This window comes from Pinus tabuliformis, chromosome 5_2 (assembly GCF_031772625.1).
Source record: "Pinus tabuliformis cultivar Carrire ecotype Pingquan chromosome 5_2, CPIR1, whole genome shotgun sequence".
NCBI classification, from domain to species: Eukaryota; Viridiplantae; Streptophyta; class Pinopsida; order Pinales; family Pinaceae; genus Pinus; species Pinus tabuliformis.
In genome coordinates this window covers 623,555,601-623,577,168 of record NC_142306.1, presented here as the reverse complement: position 1 = coordinate 623,577,168, position 21,568 = coordinate 623,555,601, and the positions used below count along the sequence as shown (strand labels likewise).

Genomic DNA, 21,568 nt, shown 5'->3' with positions numbered 1-21,568 from the left:
CAACAGGGGACTGGTAGTTCGCCAAGAAAGAGATCAAGAAGCCAACCGACCCTAAGGAGCTGGAAGTATATGAAGATTTGGATGCGAGGACAAGATTGATCATCCTAGATGGTGTGAGGGATGCCCTAATACCTCATTTGTCTGGGAAGAACAATGCACATGAGATGTGGATGGCTCTTCAGAATTTGTTCCAAAATAAGAACGAGAACCGAGTACTGGTATTGGAGGATAAGTTGAAGTCCACCAAGATGATAAAGGGTAAAAGTGTGACCTCGTATCTGACGAGATTGTCTCGGGTCATAAATGAGCTTGTTGCCATCGGTGTGTCTACCTCAAATGGAGATATGGTAAGGATTGCCTAGAAAGGGTTCACCAAGGATTAGAAGCTCTTCATCAAAGGGATCATTGCCAAGGAGAAGTTGCTAGACTGGGATAGGTTGTGGGATAACTTCATTCAGGAAGAGTTGTGAAACGAGGATCTTCATCCGAAAAAGAAGGCTTCAGATGATGACATGGCACTTGCATCGCAAATGAAGGGTAAGAAAAAGGACTTGAGTAAAGTCAAGTGTTTCAATTGTGGTGAGATGGGTCATTTTTCGCCGAGCTGTCTAATGCAGAAGAAGAGAAATGATGAGAAGAACAAAGGAAAGCAGGCCGCTAGTGTTGCCACTTCAGCAGAGATAGATGATTTCTCCAAGAGATTGGAAGACGAGGACTTTGCTATGATTTCTCATTTCTGGCAGAGTACTATCACTGAGGATGGATTGTATGTGAACAGTGGTGCGACGAAGCAAATGACAGGGTCACAGGAGGTTTTTGAGACTCTAGATAGATGGGACTCGAAGTTGCACATGGTGTTGGGCGACAAGAGTCAGTTTGAGATCCGAGGTTCGAGTGTTCTACCATTCAGGATGGAGACGAAGCGTATGATGCAGGTCCAGGATGTATTGTTTGTACCAGGACTCAGATATAGTGTCATTTTTGTCTCGATGATCGAGAGGAAAGGGTTTGAAGTCTTGTTCTAGGATGGGGAGGCAAGACTCAGGCTTAGGGCTCTAAGTCTGATGGGATTGTACTCGGAGTTAGAGAGCATGGTCTCTACAAGTTGACAGCCAAGCCTGTGGATCATGGAAAGAAACAGGTTGCTTCCAACAGTGACAGCAACACTTCCACGAAGGACGTAGTTCACCGTACAGGGGTTGTTGCGATTGTGAGCGCCAAGAGTTTGGGCAAGTGTTGTGAGCACTGATGATGATGACGAGAGACTTCCATTGGAAGTACCTCACTCGCTAAGAGGGAGTGTTGAAATGTGTAGCTTGGACGGTACTCCAAGCCCTATGGTTCAAGGTTTGGAAGGCAAAGCACCACAAGGGCAGTTTGTGGGCTTGGAACCCAAGTGTGGGGTTTTACACCCATCATGATTTAGGCCAAAACCGTGATGAAGGTACGACATGTGATGGATGAGGATGATAGTGCTCGGCGGTACAATTCCAACACAACGAGAATCGTCTGAATCAGAGTTATCATTAGAGAGAAATGAATTTTTGAAGTTGACAAGGTAATTATTGGTTACCAAATCCTATAGGATTGGTGTAAAAACACTCCAATAGATGTGTCTCTTCAAGATTCGTTGGAGCCCTTGTACGTGTATAAATACAAGGTGTATTGGAGTCGATCATCCAAGTGTGGGAAATACATATCCAAAAGAGCTCTGAAATTCTAAGGAAAGTCGCAGCTAGATTAAGGACGTCGAAGAGATTTTGGGATAGCGTGGTAAATCTGCCTAGATAGCATGGGAGAAGCCTGTGGTTGAAGGCCCATTTGTTGTAGGTGCAGCAGAGATTTGTTTTGGGTTAAAACAGGGTTGTTTCAAGTGTGTTTAAGGGTAGGATTACAAGATTGTGTGGGTCGAGGAGCTAAGGACAAAGCAGAGTTGTTTGGAGGTTGTTTGGAGGAGTTTTGGAGGGGGCCGAAGGCTACAACCGCTGTTGTGCTAGGCCGCAGGCCATCCTTTGGTGCTGCGTTTAGGTAATACAAAGCACAAAGAGGCAGCGTAGGTGTGGAGGGCCTCTCCCTTGGTGAACCACAGCCTTCTAAGGCTTGTCTTGTTGACTGTGTGGAGGATAAGAGCTAAAGGTTGATGCCCTAACCAGAATTGCAGAGTGCAGCAGGAAAGAGTGGTGAACAACAATGTTTTGGAGGTGTATTGGGTCAAAGTGTTTGACCAGATTGGATCGTAATTGTTGCAGCCTGTTGACGACATTCCAAGGTGGTGAATTGTCATACTAGGAGCAAATTCAGCAGTGAGTGGATTGGGTGTTGTAGGTCTGTTGGAGGGCAGCGTGTTAGCTACCCAAAGTAGCGCTATAGCAGTAGACAAGAAGGAAGTTGTTGGTGCGTGATTGGGTGAAGTATTGCAACCTTATGTGTAGCTCTTTGATGGACGAAAGAGGCTACTAGAAGGCAGATTGGAGCTCAGGTATTGACCAGCCTAAGGAGCAGTTTGATGAGCCCGTGTTCATTGTAGGAGACGTGACTTGCAACAGTGATAGGAGGCATCCCTCTTTGAGTCTTGATGTGTAGATGCCTTGATGGACTAAGGTATTCCTAGTGAGCAGTACGGGAGTGAAGGACCGGCAAGACAAGATACGACATTCAAGTTGCGCAACAAAGTTTGTCATTGTATCTTGTATACCATAGACTGTTGTATTATTCAGATTTGGTTTAATATAACAAAGATTGGTAATTGTACATTATTGTACAATTTTGTTTAAAACTGTGTATATTGTGCATACGTGTATTTCCGTTGTGCAAAGTAGTTTATGGTTGAGATTCTTGGTTTTGTAGCGTCAGTGATTTTAAGACTCTAACCTAGACCCAAGGTCGTGGAAATTCAACATTTTTCACAATTAAAATGTGTTGCGGAGGTAAAAAATCAAAAACTGAGAAACATATGCACACACATAAAAATCAACACAATTATTTTGGACTGAAAAGTCCCCGGAAAAACCCCAAAGGGAAAATTGGTGCAATAAATGAGGGTTTATTTTTATTATGCAGCAAATTGTGGGAGTACGATAATATGGATGCCTAATTGGCAATCCTTCGACAGATATACTGGCAAAATTATGATGGAGATAATTATCTCCCTCTTCAATCAACTAAGACTCCACTGGCTGCCCGAACCCCTCACTAGCAAACTCACATTGCCTAGAATTCGCAGTGTTGGGCCTGGAAAAATCGCACAACCTGCAAATTGGCTCCAAGTGAGTCGTCCTGCCTCCCTCTGCCTCTGGAAGTGACTCGCTCTGCCTCTTGGAAGCTAATCCGACCTTTGGCAATTGAATCTTCTCTATTCTGACAACTCGTACAAGTGTTTCTCACTGCTCGCACTGGCTTCTGTCGCCTTCTCTGTAGATAATTTGGCTTCCTCTCTCCTACCACTCCGGCACTGGAGAAATGTTGGAAAATTATCCGGAATTCTCTTCGATGCTCTCCTTCTGGCTCAAACTCTTCCCTTGTTGAATCATTGTGCACTAGGTAGCTCAATCTACCTTTCTCTCACTCTTGTTTCCATCTCCATCCCATCAACTTGCTCTTATAATCTCTCGCTGGAGCAGCAGTGACCAAGATCTAACCGTGATCGATGGCTAAGATCACTTTGACTCCATCAATACACTTTTCTAGAAGTTTCTAGAGAAAAAGTTGATTTCCTCAATTAATTCCCATTAATTAATCAATTTTCCTAAGTTAGACTTAGGGACATTTTAATTATTGATCAATTAATTTAACTGAGTGGTATCTAGGTGTTCTCTCCCAAAACCTTTTCTGGGTTTTGGATATCTCGTGTTCCTTAGCCTCTTAGACACAAATCGATACTAGAATACATGTTTGATGCAGGGGTACGGGAGAGCGCCCCCTCCCCCCCACGAACTCTCTCCCAATTCGCGCTCTACTCGGGAGCTAGTCAAGAGCGCGCTCTCCAAATCGCTCTTGAAGGGGGAGCAATTTCAAGAGCACGCTTCCTTTAAAAAAAACGCTCCCTGGTTTTTAGGGAGCGATTAGGGGAGCTCCCTACTCTTTTTTTGCAAAAATAATTGCAGTAACATTTCAAATGCAATTTTTTTCAAAGAAACAAATAACTTTTGAGTGGGGCAGCCTAATGATCAAGCCTATGGCCCTAGTATTGATATGCGATTCATGGTAATGTAAAATTTTTAAAGAAAAAGTGACATTCTCCTTAATCTTCATTTTCATCTTTTTACTTCAATTTTTAACATTACCATGAAATGACTCTGGATGTTTGAGAGTGGTTCCGACCTCATTGGATTTCATATGGAGAAAGTAGAATTTTCGATCTCATTCAAAATCCTGCAGACTTATCAGTTTTTCATGATTTCAGGATTGGGGGGATTGCAATGTTTGCATTGGATTTTGTCATGTATTAGGGTGTGGAACTCATATTTAATTAAGAGCACCAATCCCTCTATGTACCTTGATGTTAGAGACAATGGTTGTCGAACTCCTCCATCATGACCTTACTAAAAATGTATCCATCACTCAAACAAAATCTTGACTTGACATGCTATGTTTTTTCTATCTTATGTTAATGCTTAGAGGGTGATATTAATTACAAAGATCACTATAGAGATCCAAATGTAATGAAAGATACCTCTGGATATTAATGCTTAGAGGGTGATATTAATGACAAAGATCCTGATTTTCCAACAAAACTAAAAAATTAGACATTTCTCGTGGCGAAAAGAGGCCCAAGCATATAGATAATAGATTTACTTGTCTTTTCTAGTTTCTAGTAGTTTTTATAACTGTTGACTCTTTCATATTTATTATGATATTTTTTGTAAACAATATATGACAATTTAAGTTTGAATTTGAAGTTGGCAATTATAAATCATTCGTAATGAATTATGAATATGATGCTTCGTGAAAGTTGAAAGTTGTTTCATTTCATTTTATAACACTTCATTTCATGTTAGATATTATTAGTTGTAATGGTTACACTTAGCTTACAAGTACAACTTTGGTGATCAATGAAGATAAATGTTATATATTGAATTTTGAAAGCTTGAAACTTTAAGATTGATGAATCATGAGACTCAATATGTTGTATGTTACTATGTTACTAACTTGTGGACGTGGTTGATGAAGATCATAACTTCTAGATGATCGTTGTTATATGGTTCAATCTGTTTTTTATGCTTTGTTATATATAATTCGTCATTCTACATGCTTTTGTTGACATATACGCATCAAAATATATATTATATTAAATATCGCTCCCAAACCGGGAGCTTTTGAAAATGTCACCCCTGCTCCTGCTCCCAAGTAACCTTAGTCTGATGCTACCAAAAATCCATAAACTAACACCTTGCAAGCTTTGCCTCAAAAGTTTGATAATATTACCAATGAGTTGATGTAAGCCCAGATGGCCATGATGAACAAGCTGACAATCTTGTATAGAAAAAGAGGATTTCGTCAAAACCATCCTCCCAAACCCCTATTCAACAATTATAGGGCTCCTAAGAGAAATCCCTATAGTGGCAAGAACCCCTCACACCATGATGTGCCTACCAACCCCTCACAGCATGATGTGCCTACCACCCTTGCCCCTACAAACATGGATAACCAAGAGGGATTTCCCTAGTGTCAAATTTGCAATGAATTTCATAACGAGGAGTGTCCTTATAATCAAGTTAAGGAATAGGATAGTCTAGAGCATTTGAATCTGATTAATGATCCCGCTTCTTTCACTACTATGCTTGGTGAATCCATATCCTTTTCCCAACAATAGCATGAAGAGTCCATTGAAGAGCCAAATAAAGAAAGAACATGATCAGTCTATTAATGTTTTTGAAGATTGGGATAGATTTAAACAGTTGCATTATACTAAAAAGAATAGTGAAGCTAACCACCCTAAAGTAAGTAGTAGTAATAGCAATGTTCCTCAAAAGAGTATCAAACCAACTTTACCTCCTAGGACTATTCCCAACCCAACTCTTCCAATGCAAATAATAGAGTACCATTAGATGTGTACCTAGGGAATGTCTTATCCCTAGGGTTAAAGTCCAACAATAGCAATTGAATCTCAAGTATCAATTGATGAAAGACAAGTGTATGAAATTAACAAGCAAGATGTACTTTGTCCCAAGTCTACGGTGTTGTAAATTGTTACATTGTCGAACGAAGATCAAGATGAGGAGTGTTAGGGTTATTACAGGTATCGCATCCCCTGTTGTCCCTGTCAAGCTTCAGTTTGTTTCTGAGGATTTCGACGACCATGCTGGCGGAGAGTTGTTGTATAGGTGTGCATTCAACCAGGGCAATGATTGCGCTGGTTTTTTCCTGAAGTGATTTAGACCTCTACCAAGATCACTGATACACAACTTATTTAGTTCTTTTTTATGCGGGGAGGGTAGCGATTTTTCTGCGAATCACAAATGAAGGGCAGTATGATGCATATGAAGTCATCCTAGTCATAGATTTGATCTATATCCCCTCAAATCTAGGTGGAAAATTGTTAAAATTGGCAGCTAGGGCCAAAATCCATGTGGGTCACCTTATTCATGGCTGATAATATTTTTCCTAAATTCCTCTCGTCCAGAGGTGTAGGATTGATCTAAAGATCATCCAATTCCGATAAGTATTTATGGAGATATGAATTTATTTTGATTATGAACAAATTGTCAAAGTCGGCCAGCGACTTATGTAGGCTCAGAAGCCCAAAAGACACATCTATTCATTTTCAATGTTTGTATATAAATACAGGATGTCTTCTCCTCATTTGGACACTCACTTCCCATCATCTCTCTCTCTCCTGCGCAAAAAAGAGTCTCTTTCTCTCTCCTGCACAGAAAGACTCTCTCTCACACATGTGGAAAAAGGACGCATATTTCTAGGGTTTCAAGCTACATAAAGGTACTTTGACTAGCATGGACTCCTCCTTGACTGCAGATTTGGTGTGGTTGATCCTTCTTGGCAGGCCGCAATTTTTGGCACAGAAATCGAGGTGTGATCTGACCTCCAATTTGACCAATATTGACTGCCCTAGTTTAGGGCTGCAAGTTGACTTCAGAAATCTACAAATCGACTGAGCTTTTGGGGTTGTTCTAGGACTGCTTCTTCAGGCTATTCAAAGGCAAGTTGACTGAAAATTGACCAAGCATATTGGAGGTCAATTTCAACTCGTGTGACCAAGTTTGACTTTGCTGATTTAGGGTTTGTTGTTGCTGATATAAATCAGATTTTTGTACTACTTCTCTCTGCTGAATTATTGAAGATAAAAGAAGATTTGATCAAAGGGTTTCCCCATATTGGGGTTTGTCCCTGGCTAGCTGCCACATCTTGTGTCTCTTGTCTTGGCTTGTTTTCTATTGATCGTTTAAATGTTCTATTTGCACTTTACTTAATGTACATGTGATTGCTAATCTGTGGATCATAATAAGAAAAATAAGTAAACTGCTCTAAGCATAGAACATACCATAATTTAACATGGTACTGGAGCTGAGGTGAAGACAAAGCCCAAGCAAGAGCAAGAGCAATCACCGAAGAGAAGGTTGGCAAGGCTATCTAAAAGAAACTATGGGGTCCTCAACCCACTGAAAACAAACTCCGTGAGAAGTCTGACTACCACGGATGGAAGATGTCTCTCGTTCTAACATTAGAAGAACAAGAAGTGTTGGACCATGTGAGAGGCGGAGTTGTTGAGCCTCCATCAAATGCATTCGTTGCTGCCAGGAACAAATGGACCAAGGGAGAATTCAAAGCAAAGAAGATCATCCAAGACTCTATCGACAAACGCTTGGTGGCCTATCTTTCTGAGCTGAACACCTCCAAGGAAATCTACGATAGACTGGTGAGTTTATTTAAAGTTAATGATGCAAATCAAGTCCTGTTTCTTAGAAATAAGCTGAAGGAAATTAAGAAGGGCAAAGATGAAAATATGCAAGCATATTTCTTAAGGATCACCGAGATCAAGAATGATCTCCTATCTATTGGGGAAGTAATACCTGACAAGGAAATGGCACTCACAACTCTTGGAGGACTACCATCTGAATGGCATATATTCAAGACTACTCTCCTCAACAATAATGTAATTCTTGGATTTGAGGAATTAATGGCAAGATGCATTCAAGAAGAAGCAAGGATGGAAGAACAAGAAATGCCCACACTTATCCCGCTACCTTTTCTTCTCATGCTAAAAGAAGAAACAATTCCGGGGCTAAATCCAAAGGAAAGGCTGGACCAAAGGGTGAAAGAAAAGGACGATGTTACCATTGCAATAAACCAAGTCATTATGCAAGGGAGTGTCCTAATAAAAGGGACTCACACCGGGATGATGATCAAAATCCCTCTCAAGGCAATCAAAGAAATGGCAGATCAAATGGTCGAGGTAAACGGAGTGTTGGAAATCAAGGAAGAGGACAACCATTCAAGAAGGCAAGAAATTCTAGGTATGAATCTAACACTGCTAACAATAAGCAAGATGAATATTATCTACCAGCTGCTCTACCTACCTCATCTCCTCCGAACTCGCTGGGAAATTGGCTTATTGATAGTGGTGCCTCAACGCACTTCACTAGATACAAAGAAGCTCTCCATAATCTAATAGAAAAAGAAACCAACCTGGAAATTGTTCTTGGAGATAATTCGAAATATCTGTGAAAGGTGTAGGAAATGTCTCTCTTAAATTGAATCAAGGTAATACAATCCACCTACAAGATGTATTATATGTACCTGATCTTAAAAAGAATCTGGTGTCCATTTCGGCTATGGAAGACAAAGGCTACAAGGTAGCTTTCAGCGATGGCAAGGTACTTGTATGGAAAAAGAATATTAAAGATGCCTTCACTCTTGGGTTTCGAGTTGATTCATTATATCAAGTCGAAGGAAGTCCGAAGTCCGCTAGGTGTCATATCTTGTGACACATCTCCTCAGTCCAAACTATGGCATCGGAGGTTTGCTCACCTTCATTATAAAGCTCTACCCGATGTTAGACAAATGGTGACCGGAATGCCCGAATTCCGAGTAGAGCAAGAAGGTGTATGTCCAGGATGTGCCGAAGGAAAGCTCAAAAGGGGACCATTTCCCTCAAGCCAAAGCAAGACCTCCGATATATTGCAATTGGCTCACTCAAACATATCTGGTATGATGCATGTGAACTCCTTGCGAGGATATTCATATTACCTCACTTTTATAGATGATTATTCTCGCAAGACTTGGATATACTTCTTGAAAAAGAAAGATGAAGTGTTCTCATGGTTTCAACACTTCAAAGCCTTGATCGAGAATCAAACCGAAAAGAAGATCAAGATTTTAAGGACTGATAACGGGACTGAATATGAATCCAATGAGTTTAATAACTTTTGCAATGAGGATGGCATTAAGAGGGAGACTACTACACCATATAATCCTGAGCAGAATGGTGTGGCAGAAAAGAAGGACTGTACAATTGTGGAAGTTGTCCGTGCTATGCTCCATGATCAAAGACTTCCAAAGTTTTTATGGGCTGAAGCTGCAAACACCGCCGTATATGTACAAAACCGATGCCCTCATCAAGCACTGGGTTCCAAGACTCCCGAAAAGATGTTCACAGGTAAGAAACCTGACGTATCTCATTTTCGAATTTTTGGAAGCCCTGTATATTTTCATGTACCAAAAGAGAAAAGGAATAAATTGGGTGCATCTAGAAAGAAAGGAATCTTTGTGGGCTATAGTGAAAATACTAAGGGCTATAGAATCTATGTAGCTGGTCAAAGGGAAGTCGAGATTAGTCATGATGTCACCTTTGATGAAGATATGGCCCTTAGCAAGGTGGACAATCTTCCTACTTTGAGGAGCTCTCAAGAAGCTAACACCAGGGAACCGAAGGAAAAAGAAGATGAGACAATCCTTGATGTGGAAGAACCCTTGGATCCTATTGATCCTCCACCACCTGAGCCTTCCTCTTCAAGGAAGAGGCCTTCATGGCTTAGGGGGGCACTTGATGATGTTGAAGGACACATAGCACCCCGAGGAACCTTTTGTGAAAGTAAGAAACCGAACAGGTATCAAGGATACCTGACCATCATGAGCACGATCATCCAAAATGAGCCTCATCATTCACAGATGTTGTCAAGCATCAAGTATGGAAGGATGCTATGATCGAAGAATATGAGTCTATTATGAAAAACGATGTCTGGGATGTGGTCCCCAGACCCCAGGACAAGACAGTTGTCACTTCTAAATGGCTTTACAAGACAAAGCATGCAATAGATGCAAGTACGGAAAAGTATAAGGCTTGTTTTGTCGCTCGTGGCTTCTCCCAAAAGGAAGGCATAGACTATGACGAGATATTTGCACCTGTTGCCCGACATACCACCATCCGCTCAATCATAGCCCTTGCTGCCACACAAGGATGGAACCTACATCAGATGGATGTTAAGACCGCGTTCTTGCATGGTTCGATCAAAGAGGAGGTCTACGTGGAGCAACCCGAAGAATGTGAGATTTATGATCGAAAATCTCATGTGTGCAGGTTGAAGAAGGCCCTCTATGGGCTGAAGCAAGCACCCCGAGCATGGTATGAGAGGATCGATAGCTACATGATGAAGCTGGGATTCACTAGGAGTGAAGCCGACCCTAACCTTTACTTTAAGGTTGTAGATGACAAACCTCTCATACTAGTGTTGTATGTTGACAACCTCTTTCTAACAGGTGCAGACCTTCTCATTCACAAATGTAAGAGGGAGTTGGCTTCTGAGTTCGAGATGAAAGACCTAGGACTTATGCACTATTTCCTAGGACTCGAAGTCTGGCAGAAAGCAACCCGAAGGATGTGAGATTTATGATCGAAAATCTCATGTGTGCAGGTTGAAGAAGGCCCTCTATGGGCTGAAGCAAGCACCCCGAGCATGGTATGAGAGGATCGATAGCTACTTGATGAAGCTGGGATTCACTAGGAGTGAAGCCAACCCTAACCTTTACTTTAATGTTGTAGATGACAAACCTCTCATACTAGTGTTGTATGTTGACAACCTCTTTCTAACAGGTGCAGACCCTCTCATTCACAAATGTAAGAGGGAGTTGGCTTCTGAGTTCGAGATGAAAGACCTAGGACTTATGCAATATTTCCTAGGACTCGAAGTCTGGCAGAAACCAGGGGAGATTTTCCTATCTCAAGGAAAATATGTGGTGAAGATATTGGAAAGATTCGGTATGGTGGACTGCAAGCCCATAACTACTCCGATGGAGCTTGACTTCAAGAAGTTAAGTGGTAGTGTTGCTAGACTTATTTTACAAAATGCCACCGAGTATCATCAATTCATCGAAGCATTGATGTTCTTAGTGAACTCTCGTCCAAATATATGCTTTGCAGTCAACATGTTGAGTCAACATATGGTTGAACCTCACCACATACATTGGATTGGTGCCAAGAATCTGCTGAGATATCTTTGTGGCACAATCACTCATGGGTTGAGATACACTGCCGGAGATGTGAGACTACTCGGGTATACTTATGCTGATTGGGCAAGCAATGTGGTTGACCGAAAGAGCACTTCCGGGTGTTGTTTCTCTTTGGGATCTGCCTCAATATCCTAGATGAGCAGGAAGCGAAAATCGGTGGCTTTGAGCACCGCCGAGGCAGAATACATTGCTGCTAGCATGGCCTCCTATGAGGCAGTCTGGTTGTGAAAGCTCTTCAGTGAGCTGTTTGGATTTACATTGGATACCACCGTGATTCTATGTGACAACTAGAGCGAGATCCGTTTATCAGAAAATCTCGTATTTCATGATCGCTCCAAGCATATTGATATCAGGTACCACTATATTCAAGATATGGTGCAGCAAGGAGCAATAAGGCTCCAACATATCTGTACAGATGAACAGGTCGCCGACATTCTAACAAAGCCCCTAAGAAAGGTCAAATTCCTGACTTTCCAAGAACGACTTGGTGTTGTTCAGAGACCCTCTAATGAGGGTCAAGTATGATGTACTGAGCTCTAGGAGCTCCAGAGGGGCGCGGGGTACTTCTTGGAGCGACATATGACCACAGGGTGACTCACCATCCCCTATTGGTGCACTTTGTACAGGGTAAAAGGTTCAACCTTCCCTGTGACACCCAGTGGCCACTATGGAACAGGATGATTAGTTCTCCTGTGGGCCAGGATGATTCGTTCTCCATGGCGACTGTGGAACAGGATGATTCGTTCTCCTGTAGACCAGGATGATTAGTTCTCCATGGCAACCACTGGACAAGATGATTTGTTCTCCTGTGGACAGGATGATTAGTTCTCCTGTCGAGGCATCCTACCCATGCAGTCTTGGACTCATTGGAAGTACCTCTCATCTAATCAATAAGCAGGGAAATGAGGATAGGGACCATAGTAGTTATATCAATGGACGCATCGTTGTATCTACCGTACTCCCTGTGCTAGGATGACCTCCATTGATTTGGGATCAATGATACTGGTCTGGGACCAGTGAGAGTGGCACACACTCTGAGACTGACTTCGAGTCAATGGAGGATGGTATGGTACATCCTCGATCACTTCTTCTTCTTCATAGTTTGAGTAGAGCAGAGGTCAAGTTGTACAAGGCAGTGCATTTGATGGATGAATAGTAGCGACAATCTAACAAATTGCAAATGGAGTTCTCCCTAGTTGAGAGGGAGTGTTAAAATTGGCAACTAGGGCCAAACTCCATGTGGGTCACCTTATTCATCACTGATAATATTTTTCCTAGATTCCTCTCGTCGAGAGGTGTAGGATTGATCTAAAGATCATCCGATTCCGATAAGTATTTATGGAGATATGAATTTATTTTGATTATGGACAAATTGTCAAAGTCAGCCAGCAACTTATGTAGGCTCAGAAGCCCAAAAGACACATCTATTCATCTTCAACGTTTGTATATAAATACAAGATGTCTTCTCCTCATTTAGACACTCACATCTCATCATCTCTCTCTCTCTCCTATGCAGAAAAGAGTCTCTTTCTCTCTCCTGCACAGAAAGACTCTCTCTCTCACACGTGGAAAAAGGATGCAAATTTCTAGGGTTTCAAGCTATAGAAACGTACTTTGACCAGCATTGACCAACGTGGACTCCTTGACTGCGGATTTGGTGTGGCTAATCCTCCTTGGCAGGCCGCAATTTTTGGCACAAATATCGAGGTGATCTAACCTCCAGTTTGACCGATATTGACTGCCCTAGTTTAGGGCTGCAAGTTGACTTCAAAAATCTGCAAATTGACTGAACTTTTGGGGTTGTTCTAGGGTTGCTTCTTCACGCTGTTCAAGGGCAAGTTGACTAGAAATTGACCAAGCATATTGGAGGTCAATTTCAACTCGTGTGACCAAGTTTGACTTTGTTGATTTAGGGTTCGCTGCTCCCGATATAAATCAGATTTTTGTACTATTTCTCTCTGCTGAATTATTGAAGATAAAAGAAGATTTGATTTGATCAAATGGTTTCCCCATATTGGGGTTTGTCCCTAGCTAGCCGCCACATCTTGTGTCTCTTGTCTTGGCTTGTTTTCTGTTGATCGTTTAAATGTTCTATCTGCACTTTACTTAATGTACATGTGATTGCTAATTTGTGGATCATAATAAGAAAAATAAGTAAACTGCTCTAAGCATAGAACATACCATAATTTAACAAAAATACTACAAGTCCACAGATTTGGAAGGTTGTCATCGATTTTCCATTAAAATTTTTGAGAATATTTATCATGTCGCCTTGGATTTGCAACCATCTATTTGTCATCTCATAGATATAGTGTCTAACAAGGAGGAGGTTACACTAAAATGCTTCTCATCATCTCTAAGGCTCTGGATCCGGAACATCATTCTCTACAATTGTATGATGGACTTAGCCATAGGTTTCTAGTTCGCTTTTGGCCTAGATCTCAAATTAGGACCTCGCCTTTCTATGCTCAAAGGAACTCTCTTCAAAATTATTTTTTGAAGAGGAGACATCTTTTCAATTTTTTGTGAAATGGGAAATCAATCCTTTTAGGGGCTCGGTCCTCGAATCTAGTGAAAATTTTGAAAAAGAAGGTCCAATATAACTTGGGTATATTGTCAAGTCTATAGAATATGATCTATGGAGGCAAATCATTACAAGATGTCATTTAGTTAAAAGACTACTGCATTGAACGCAACTCCGCAATTATTATAAACTTGAGGTTGCAAGGTGAAGCTCCAGGAATGAGTAACCCAAAAGGATCAGCTTTGTCTACTAAAAATCCTAAGGGGCTAGCCTCGTTCAAGGATGCCATGAAAGGGAAAGTTGTTATACCAAACAGACAAATCCCAAATCTGTCAATCCCAGGTCCTCACATTGTTGAATAGATGGAAAAAGTACCAGATATGTCAGTAAATTTGTAAGACGTAAGTGGTTTTTTCACAGCGTTCTAAGCAAGAACTCTTATATGCAGATTTAATGGTTTTTGACCCAAGTTTAAAGATCTACATTACTGTGTCTTTACCAATTGGACCAATAAATGTGATATTTACCAGTGTTCGAAGAGGTTTTTTGAGGTACAATTCAATAATCAAGATCTGGAATTTGTTTTAACCAAGGGACCATGGTTGGGGAAGGGAGGGTCTCTTCGTGACCCCACGGTTTCCAGTTTTTTATGCTACAACAATGGTGGTTACAAAGATGTCGGTATGGGTGAGACTACACAACCTCCCTCTCCCTTTCTGGCACCACCAAATCTTAGAAGGTATTCGAAACACATTAGGGAGGTTCCTGAAGATGGATCAAGAAAGAATGGAAATGGGTATATTTACCTACCAAGATTTGTGTAGAGATAGACCTTAGTAAAGGTATACCAGATTGCATCCATCTGGGACATGAAGATTTTAAATAGACCCAATTGTTAGATTTTGAAAATACGCATTTAAGTGTTGGATTTGTCTTCAAACAAATCATTTGCAGAATACTTGCCCTCAAGCAAAAAAAAGGACAAAGAAAAGAACCCAAAAGCCAAAGGGGTGGCAATTTCTAGATCCACATCTTTCAAAAGACGAAGATGAAGAAATGGACAAGAAACACCAAAAAGCAAAAGAACAAAATCAACAAAGTTCCCAAGTGGAAGAAGGCAAAAAGAAGCAAAATGATCCCAAAAGTCACGACATGAATTGCAATGATTCAATAGTGATACAAGTTCCAGAAAAACAACATGAGGAAATATGCAGCAGCGAAGGATCAGTGGAAACAAAGAAAATTTATACATCTGATAGTTCCAACTCAATAAAGAAGTGCCCTTAAAATTTGAAGGAGAAGAAATGGAAATAGTAATTGCCAATCCAAATACTGAGGGTTGGCAAGAAGTTCAAAAGAGGAAAAGTAAAAAAGAGAAGCTCAATTTATCTGGGTAAATGTATTTCTTGTTTGGGCAATTTTTGCACGTTATGAGTGCAAGTAGCTATGTTATTATGCGTGCATTAAGCACATACGACATGTAATTTTATTTTTTAATAGAATTACATGATTTTTCTTCAAAAAAAAAGAAATTAACAAGCAAGAAGATCAACTTTAATGAGAAGAACAAAAAAACTAGAACAATTGGAAGAGGACACGAGATTCATTATTGAAGCCAATTAGTAGATGTGAAAGAAATTGAGGATGAGTTCAAAAAAAAGGTTATAGTAGAAACAACAATCAGAAAATCAACGACATCGCCGAAGATGAACATATACTTCTCAATTGAGTGAAAACACTCGAACATAAAGAAGAGGAACAATATTAGACCTAAAATATTCCTCATTTTATATCTAACTTTTAGTCTATTGAATATTTTATATTTTAGTAGTAGATGTGAAAGAGATTGAGGATGAGTTCAAAAAAAGTTATAGAAGCAACGACATTGAGAAAATCAAAGACATGGCTAGAGATGAACATATACTTATCATTGAGTGAGGACACTCAAATATAAAGAAGGGGAAGAATGTTAGCCCTAAAATATTCCTTATTTTATATTTTAACTTTTAATCTACTAAATATTTTATCTTTTAAAATACATGTCATCAACAAGACTATTATCATTATAAAATTATCTACTTTATTAAATTATAAGAGGATTAAAAGTTATATTGTGAAGGTAATTATTACAAAAATTACAGTGGGAAGTCCTCGTCAATTAGTTCTAAGTAGTTGGATGTGTTGAATTTTGTAGCTATGGTCGGTCTTCATAATTTATATTTTAGCCCTTGTAATGTATAAAGAATTTGTAAGACATGCTCTTCATGTCATTTTGATTATTTAGCCATTGAAGGAATTATTGTAAGACATGTTCTTCAAGTCATTTTGATTATTTAACCCTTAAGGAATTATTGTAAGACATGTTCTTCATGTCGGATTTAAAAGAGAAAATTTTGACTTTTGAATTTTTAGCTCCAAAGTAGTCAAGTCCGCTCTCCCTCAAGTTAAATTGACTAAATGAAGAGACACCCATTCACAGAGGTAGAACACTATGTAAAGGCAGTCCTCCACAAAGGCATGATTTGACCTCTCAAAAACAAGACAGTTTCTGGGCATCCAAGCGAAGGACAAAAAGGATAAGAAGGGCAAAAAGAAGGATGAAGATCATCTTTCTCTCTCTCTAACTCACATCTCTCTCTCTCTAGCTCGCATGTGTGCTTCTGGCAGTTTTCTAGGCAACATATTCTGGGCAGGCTGAATTTCTGGGAAGACTAGGAGGCCGAATTTCTGGGTTTCTAAACAGTTTCTCGGAGGCCGAATTTCAACCTAGGGAAGATCATATCAGGCCGGGTTGCAGGGCAGAGTGGAGGCTTGACTTGAGGTCTGGAGACCAAGTTTGACAATAAGCTTTATTGGTCAGTTTGACCTCATAGATGACTAGCAGCATTAGATGTATCTCTTGTTGAACTGAAGAATTTCTCTAAAAAACGTTGTTGGGTTTTTCCCCTAAGAGGGTTTTCCTAAGGTAAATCTTTTGTTCTCTTTGTGCATTATGATCTCTACTGTCTTTATGGTTTTATGGTTGAATTTCTGAAGTGCAACTGATAAATGATAAACTGGAATTAATAAAAGAAGATCTATATCATTAGAAGTAATTATCAGTATTTCAGAAATATTCTGCTTGTATCTATTGCACTTGAAAACTCAACAAGGGGAACAATGGTTTTTCCCAGCACTCATGTACACAAGATCTGTATGTGTTTAAAGAGGCCCCCATTTTGAATTGAGCTATCAACATGAGCTGAAGCAACATCATTGTATACTGTACCCCATACCACTATCTTTGTCGATCAAGTGTAGATATATGTAAAGAGCCAATGATAATCCCTATATTCAAATAAATGATATCGTGATTGTTCTTTCTCTCTCGTTTATTTTAGCAAAATGCACACATTACCATTTCATCAATTGACTCACTGTCATTTCCAAACACATAAAATTTGTGGATTCACAACATGCCACTATCTTGAAGGGTCAAATTAGCAAAGATAAATATGACATTTGCAAATGCAAACAAATTGAGGTCGTTTCTTATGATTTGAAACCTGTATTCTACACCGGTTCTGCACTTCTCTATCGAAGAGTGTGGCTGAATATAATGTCATAGCACAATTATCAAGTAAAAAATGCAGTAAAGACACCTCTTACCACTGATTCTATTATAGCTCTATAGTTTCAAAGCATAGTCATTAAGCATCTAACCAAAAGCTCACCATACTCTTACCGAAACCTTTCTCCTAAGTTCAAAGTTACTCCTATCATGAATGTGGAACTTTTACTGCTGCTTTATGATGAAAAGAATTATACAATATCCAGCTACCAATGTAGTGAATGAAATATGCAATATGAATATACATTGTTCAATAGCTATTAGAAAGATGTAACGCCCACAGCAGGATGTCAAATATGTATTGTTAATGCTTAACAAGTACCTGTTTCCACAGTTGACTAGACCACAAGGATATAGTTCCAGCTTTGACCAGTTAAACAGCTCCACAAAGCATTCATATGGAAATAGTATCTGATATGAATGATATACCAAATTAGATGAACAGATATTTCCCATAACACAAGCATGTAACATCAGACATTCAACCAAAGAAATAAATTTCTCCGAGTATAATGCTTCTTTAGTAATGTTAACAATTTCAGCAATATATACATTCATTAGTTAAATATGATGAATTTCCTAACATGGTACATTGATGAATGCACTGATAGCATGCTAGATTTACCTGACTTGGTTTTGCTACAACCCCATTTACCCTTCCAGACTCTGCCTGTTTTGATGCTTTAGACAACTTTGCCCGATGCAGTACCTTCTTTACAGACCTTTTAAATCCAATACTGGTGTTTTGTGAAAAACCCACACTTGAGGGTGTAGAAGAGGATATTGCATTATCACTGCCAGTCAGATGATTTGACTTGGTCTGAGAGGAAGTCCTTGCTTTGTGTCGAGAAAAATACTGAATCGCAGATCCAATTGAGCGCCTGATTGTGCCAGTCGACAAGGAACCCCTTGAACTCCGAAGTTCTGGTAGTGACACAGAATCATCAATCTCAGTTGGCCTGACATTCTGGAATTCAGTGGTGGTATCCAAGCAACTAGAAGTATCTTTACCCAACAAAGACATGCTTTTATCTTTATCCAAATTATAGTGAGAATTTGCAGAATTAGGCATATCTTCTGTAAAACTTCTACGGCATGCTTCATCCAATGTCGATATGTTACTAAGACCACTACAGATAGAAGTACTGGGTCTGGAGGTGTCCATCTCACAGAGTCTGCTGGTTGCACTTGAAGGATTGTTGCTTACAGTCTTGACGGTGTAGAGATCAAGCAAAGGATTCCCTGAGGTTGGATTATTGTGTGTAATACTCATAGAGTTATGCAGGTCATTTTCATAACTTCCAGAACTCAAGAAATAATCCGAGCAGCTATCGGTGTCTACAGAACAAGACAAATCCTTTTGAAAGATTTTGGAGCTAGCATTATCCAGAACAGGACGTACAAAATCCAGGGTACCAGTGATAGGATCCATTGCATTAGTGGAGCTGGAACGAGCACTGGAAGAAGATACTCTATGGTACTTGGGGACTTCACATCCAGAAATCTCATAGATAGGAGTGTCAGGCATCGGAGCATCCTGTTCAGTACATGATACTGATCTGCAAACAGGTGAATGGGTATTGGAGACAGAAACTTGGGAGCTAACATTGTTTTTATGAATAGCATTGCAAACAGAATCAGTTCCATTTATACAAACCAATCTTGAGATTTCACATGTAGCTTCAGAACTCCTATTTCACGTAGAAACTCAATGCAATTTCGATGAGAAGTTTCAGGTGCTTCAGAAATAATGATCCAAGTTTTTGAATATGAGGAGAAACATGTTCTCCTCTTAAAATACACTGACCTGTGTTCCGTGGGCTCCAGTAAAGAACTGGTTGAATTGAATTCAGTTTTTGGAGTAGAAACAAACAAAAAGGAAGTGCATATATCTGGTGGCTGACATTCTTCCTTGTGGCCTTGCCTCCAGTGAATTATCTGGCACTTTCCCGAGCTGTGAAAAGAGGAGGAATCATCATAAATAATAGAAATGTCTATTTGAGGAAATGTTTTTGATGTTCATTGCAGTTTAACTAGTGTGGTGAGACAACTTTATGAAATATTTCAGATCTCTAGAAAATGAAGTTAATACCAGTATTAACAAGTATAAAATCAGAATAAAAGCATAAAAAATAGGATAATAGATCTCGAGTATGATAAGGAACAGCTAAATTTACACGAGTGTATACAAAATGCTAGCAAAATAAAAATAAATAATAAGTAAAAACTATATCACAGTAATAAGCTATAGATATAAAACAAAAAACAAAAAAAGTCAAGAGATGACAGAGCAATCCATTTCAGTGGCAGTATCCTTCTCATTTGGAGATCTAACAGGTCTTGTAAAGCATCAATTCAGAAAGAAATCAAACTGTTGCTTTTGGGCCATAAGAAACTCCACCTTTGCTTCATAGAATCTCTTATGTATCAGATACGTGGCCAGGGCCCAGTAATCCCATTCTTACCTGCTCGGATGTAAAATCACATCTTTGTACCAAGTCATGATACCCTTCTAAACATTTGAGTTCCCTCCCAACTCTTTATTTATTTTCTTAGAAGGACCTTCATTAGCATGTAAATAAATTTCTTTCCGAGACCTTTATTAGTAAATATTTATCTCTTGTGAAAGTACATTGGCAGATGCCAGAGTTTGCATAATCAAGAATCACATGAGCTAAAAGTCTTCACATGAAGCATGTTCAGCTTTATCTGGCTTTTCCAGTTCTGCAATCAAGTTGGGTTTTCCCTCCTCCATATTCCAAATTATATAGCATACACTTGTATTGTTAACATTTATATGCTCCTATAACGAGATCACTACAAGGCAAGCCAAAGCATGTCATTTTGCAAGTGTCAATGTGTCATACTTCCGAAGGGAAGTTACATGGACAACAAACTAGAACATAGAAGCTAAGAAGAAAGATTGAATTTAGTCTTGAAACATAAAACGAGACGCTGAAGGAAGAATTTAAAATAGAGGGGCTCCAAACTCAATTGACATGTTTTACTTTTCTGTAGCTGATTTTGGCCAAATATAATATAATCTAAGTCACCTGACACGGGGATTCGGGATTTGTGGTGTCAGATTCGGACACGTTGACCCCCGGAACAGGACATGTAGGATTCATTATATATTATTTTATTAAAAGAAAATATATATATATATATATATATATATTAAAAATTAGATATTTCTTACACAAATTTTAATTAATGATACAAATTTATTGATTTCAAATATAGATCTTCATCTATAGTTATTATCATGCATAGTACATACAAAATTCAAATACATGTCAATCTATTATCTATTTCTTATGCTTGGCCCTCTTGCCACCACGAGAAATGTCTAATTTTTTAGTCTTGTTGGAAAATCAGGATCTTTGTCATTAATATCACCCTCTAAGCATTAATATCCAGAGGTATCTTTGTCATTACCTCTGTATCTGTATAGGGATCTTTGTCATTAATATCACCCTTTAAGCATTAACATAAGATAGAACAAGCATAACATGTCAAGTCAAGATTTTGTTTGAGTGATGCGTACATTTTTAGGAGGGTCATGATATAGGAGTTCGACAACCAATGTCACTAACATCAAGGTACATAGAGGGATTGGTGCTCTTGATTAAATACGAGTTCCATACCCTAATACATGACAAAATTCAATGGAAACATTGCAATCCCCCAATCCTAAAATCCTGAAAAACTGATAAGTCTGCTGGATTTTGAATGAAATCTAAAATTCTACTTTCTCCATATGAAATCCAATGAAGCCAGAACCACTCTCAAACATCCTGGGTCATTTCATGGTAATGTTAAAAATTTAAGTAAAAGTGAGACTTGATCATTAAGCTGCAAAACGCTTGCCAAATGAAAATATGCGTGGCTGTAATGACCAAATGCGGCCTTTTCATACCCGCACAGGTCACTTTTGCCGTCTAACGAGTCCTGGAAAACAGGACACGCTG

The 21,568-nt window shown here is 39.4% G+C and overlaps 1 protein-coding gene across 5 annotated transcripts in view; it reads right to left on the bottom strand.

Annotated features, from left to right (window-relative positions):
* LOC149160585 (ubiquitin carboxyl-terminal hydrolase 17-like) overlaps positions 1 to 21,568 on the bottom strand; it is a 131,249-nt gene that overhangs the window by 81,420 nt on the left and 28,261 nt on the right. For all 5 annotated transcript variants that reach the window (XR_016261801.1, XM_089436736.1, XM_089436737.1 and 2 more), the window contains 3 exons: positions 19,405 to 19,551; positions 18,223 to 19,156; positions 17,920 to 18,008 (listed from right to left, as the gene is read on the bottom strand). Coding sequence is in view for 4 of the 5 variants with exons in the window: in XM_089436736.1 (XP_089292862.1) it covers positions 17,920 to 18,008; positions 18,223 to 19,156; positions 19,405 to 19,551 (1,170 nt within the window). In the remaining variant the exon portion in view is untranslated. The remainder of the gene's footprint in view (positions 1 to 17,919; positions 18,009 to 18,222; positions 19,157 to 19,404; positions 19,552 to 21,568) is intronic.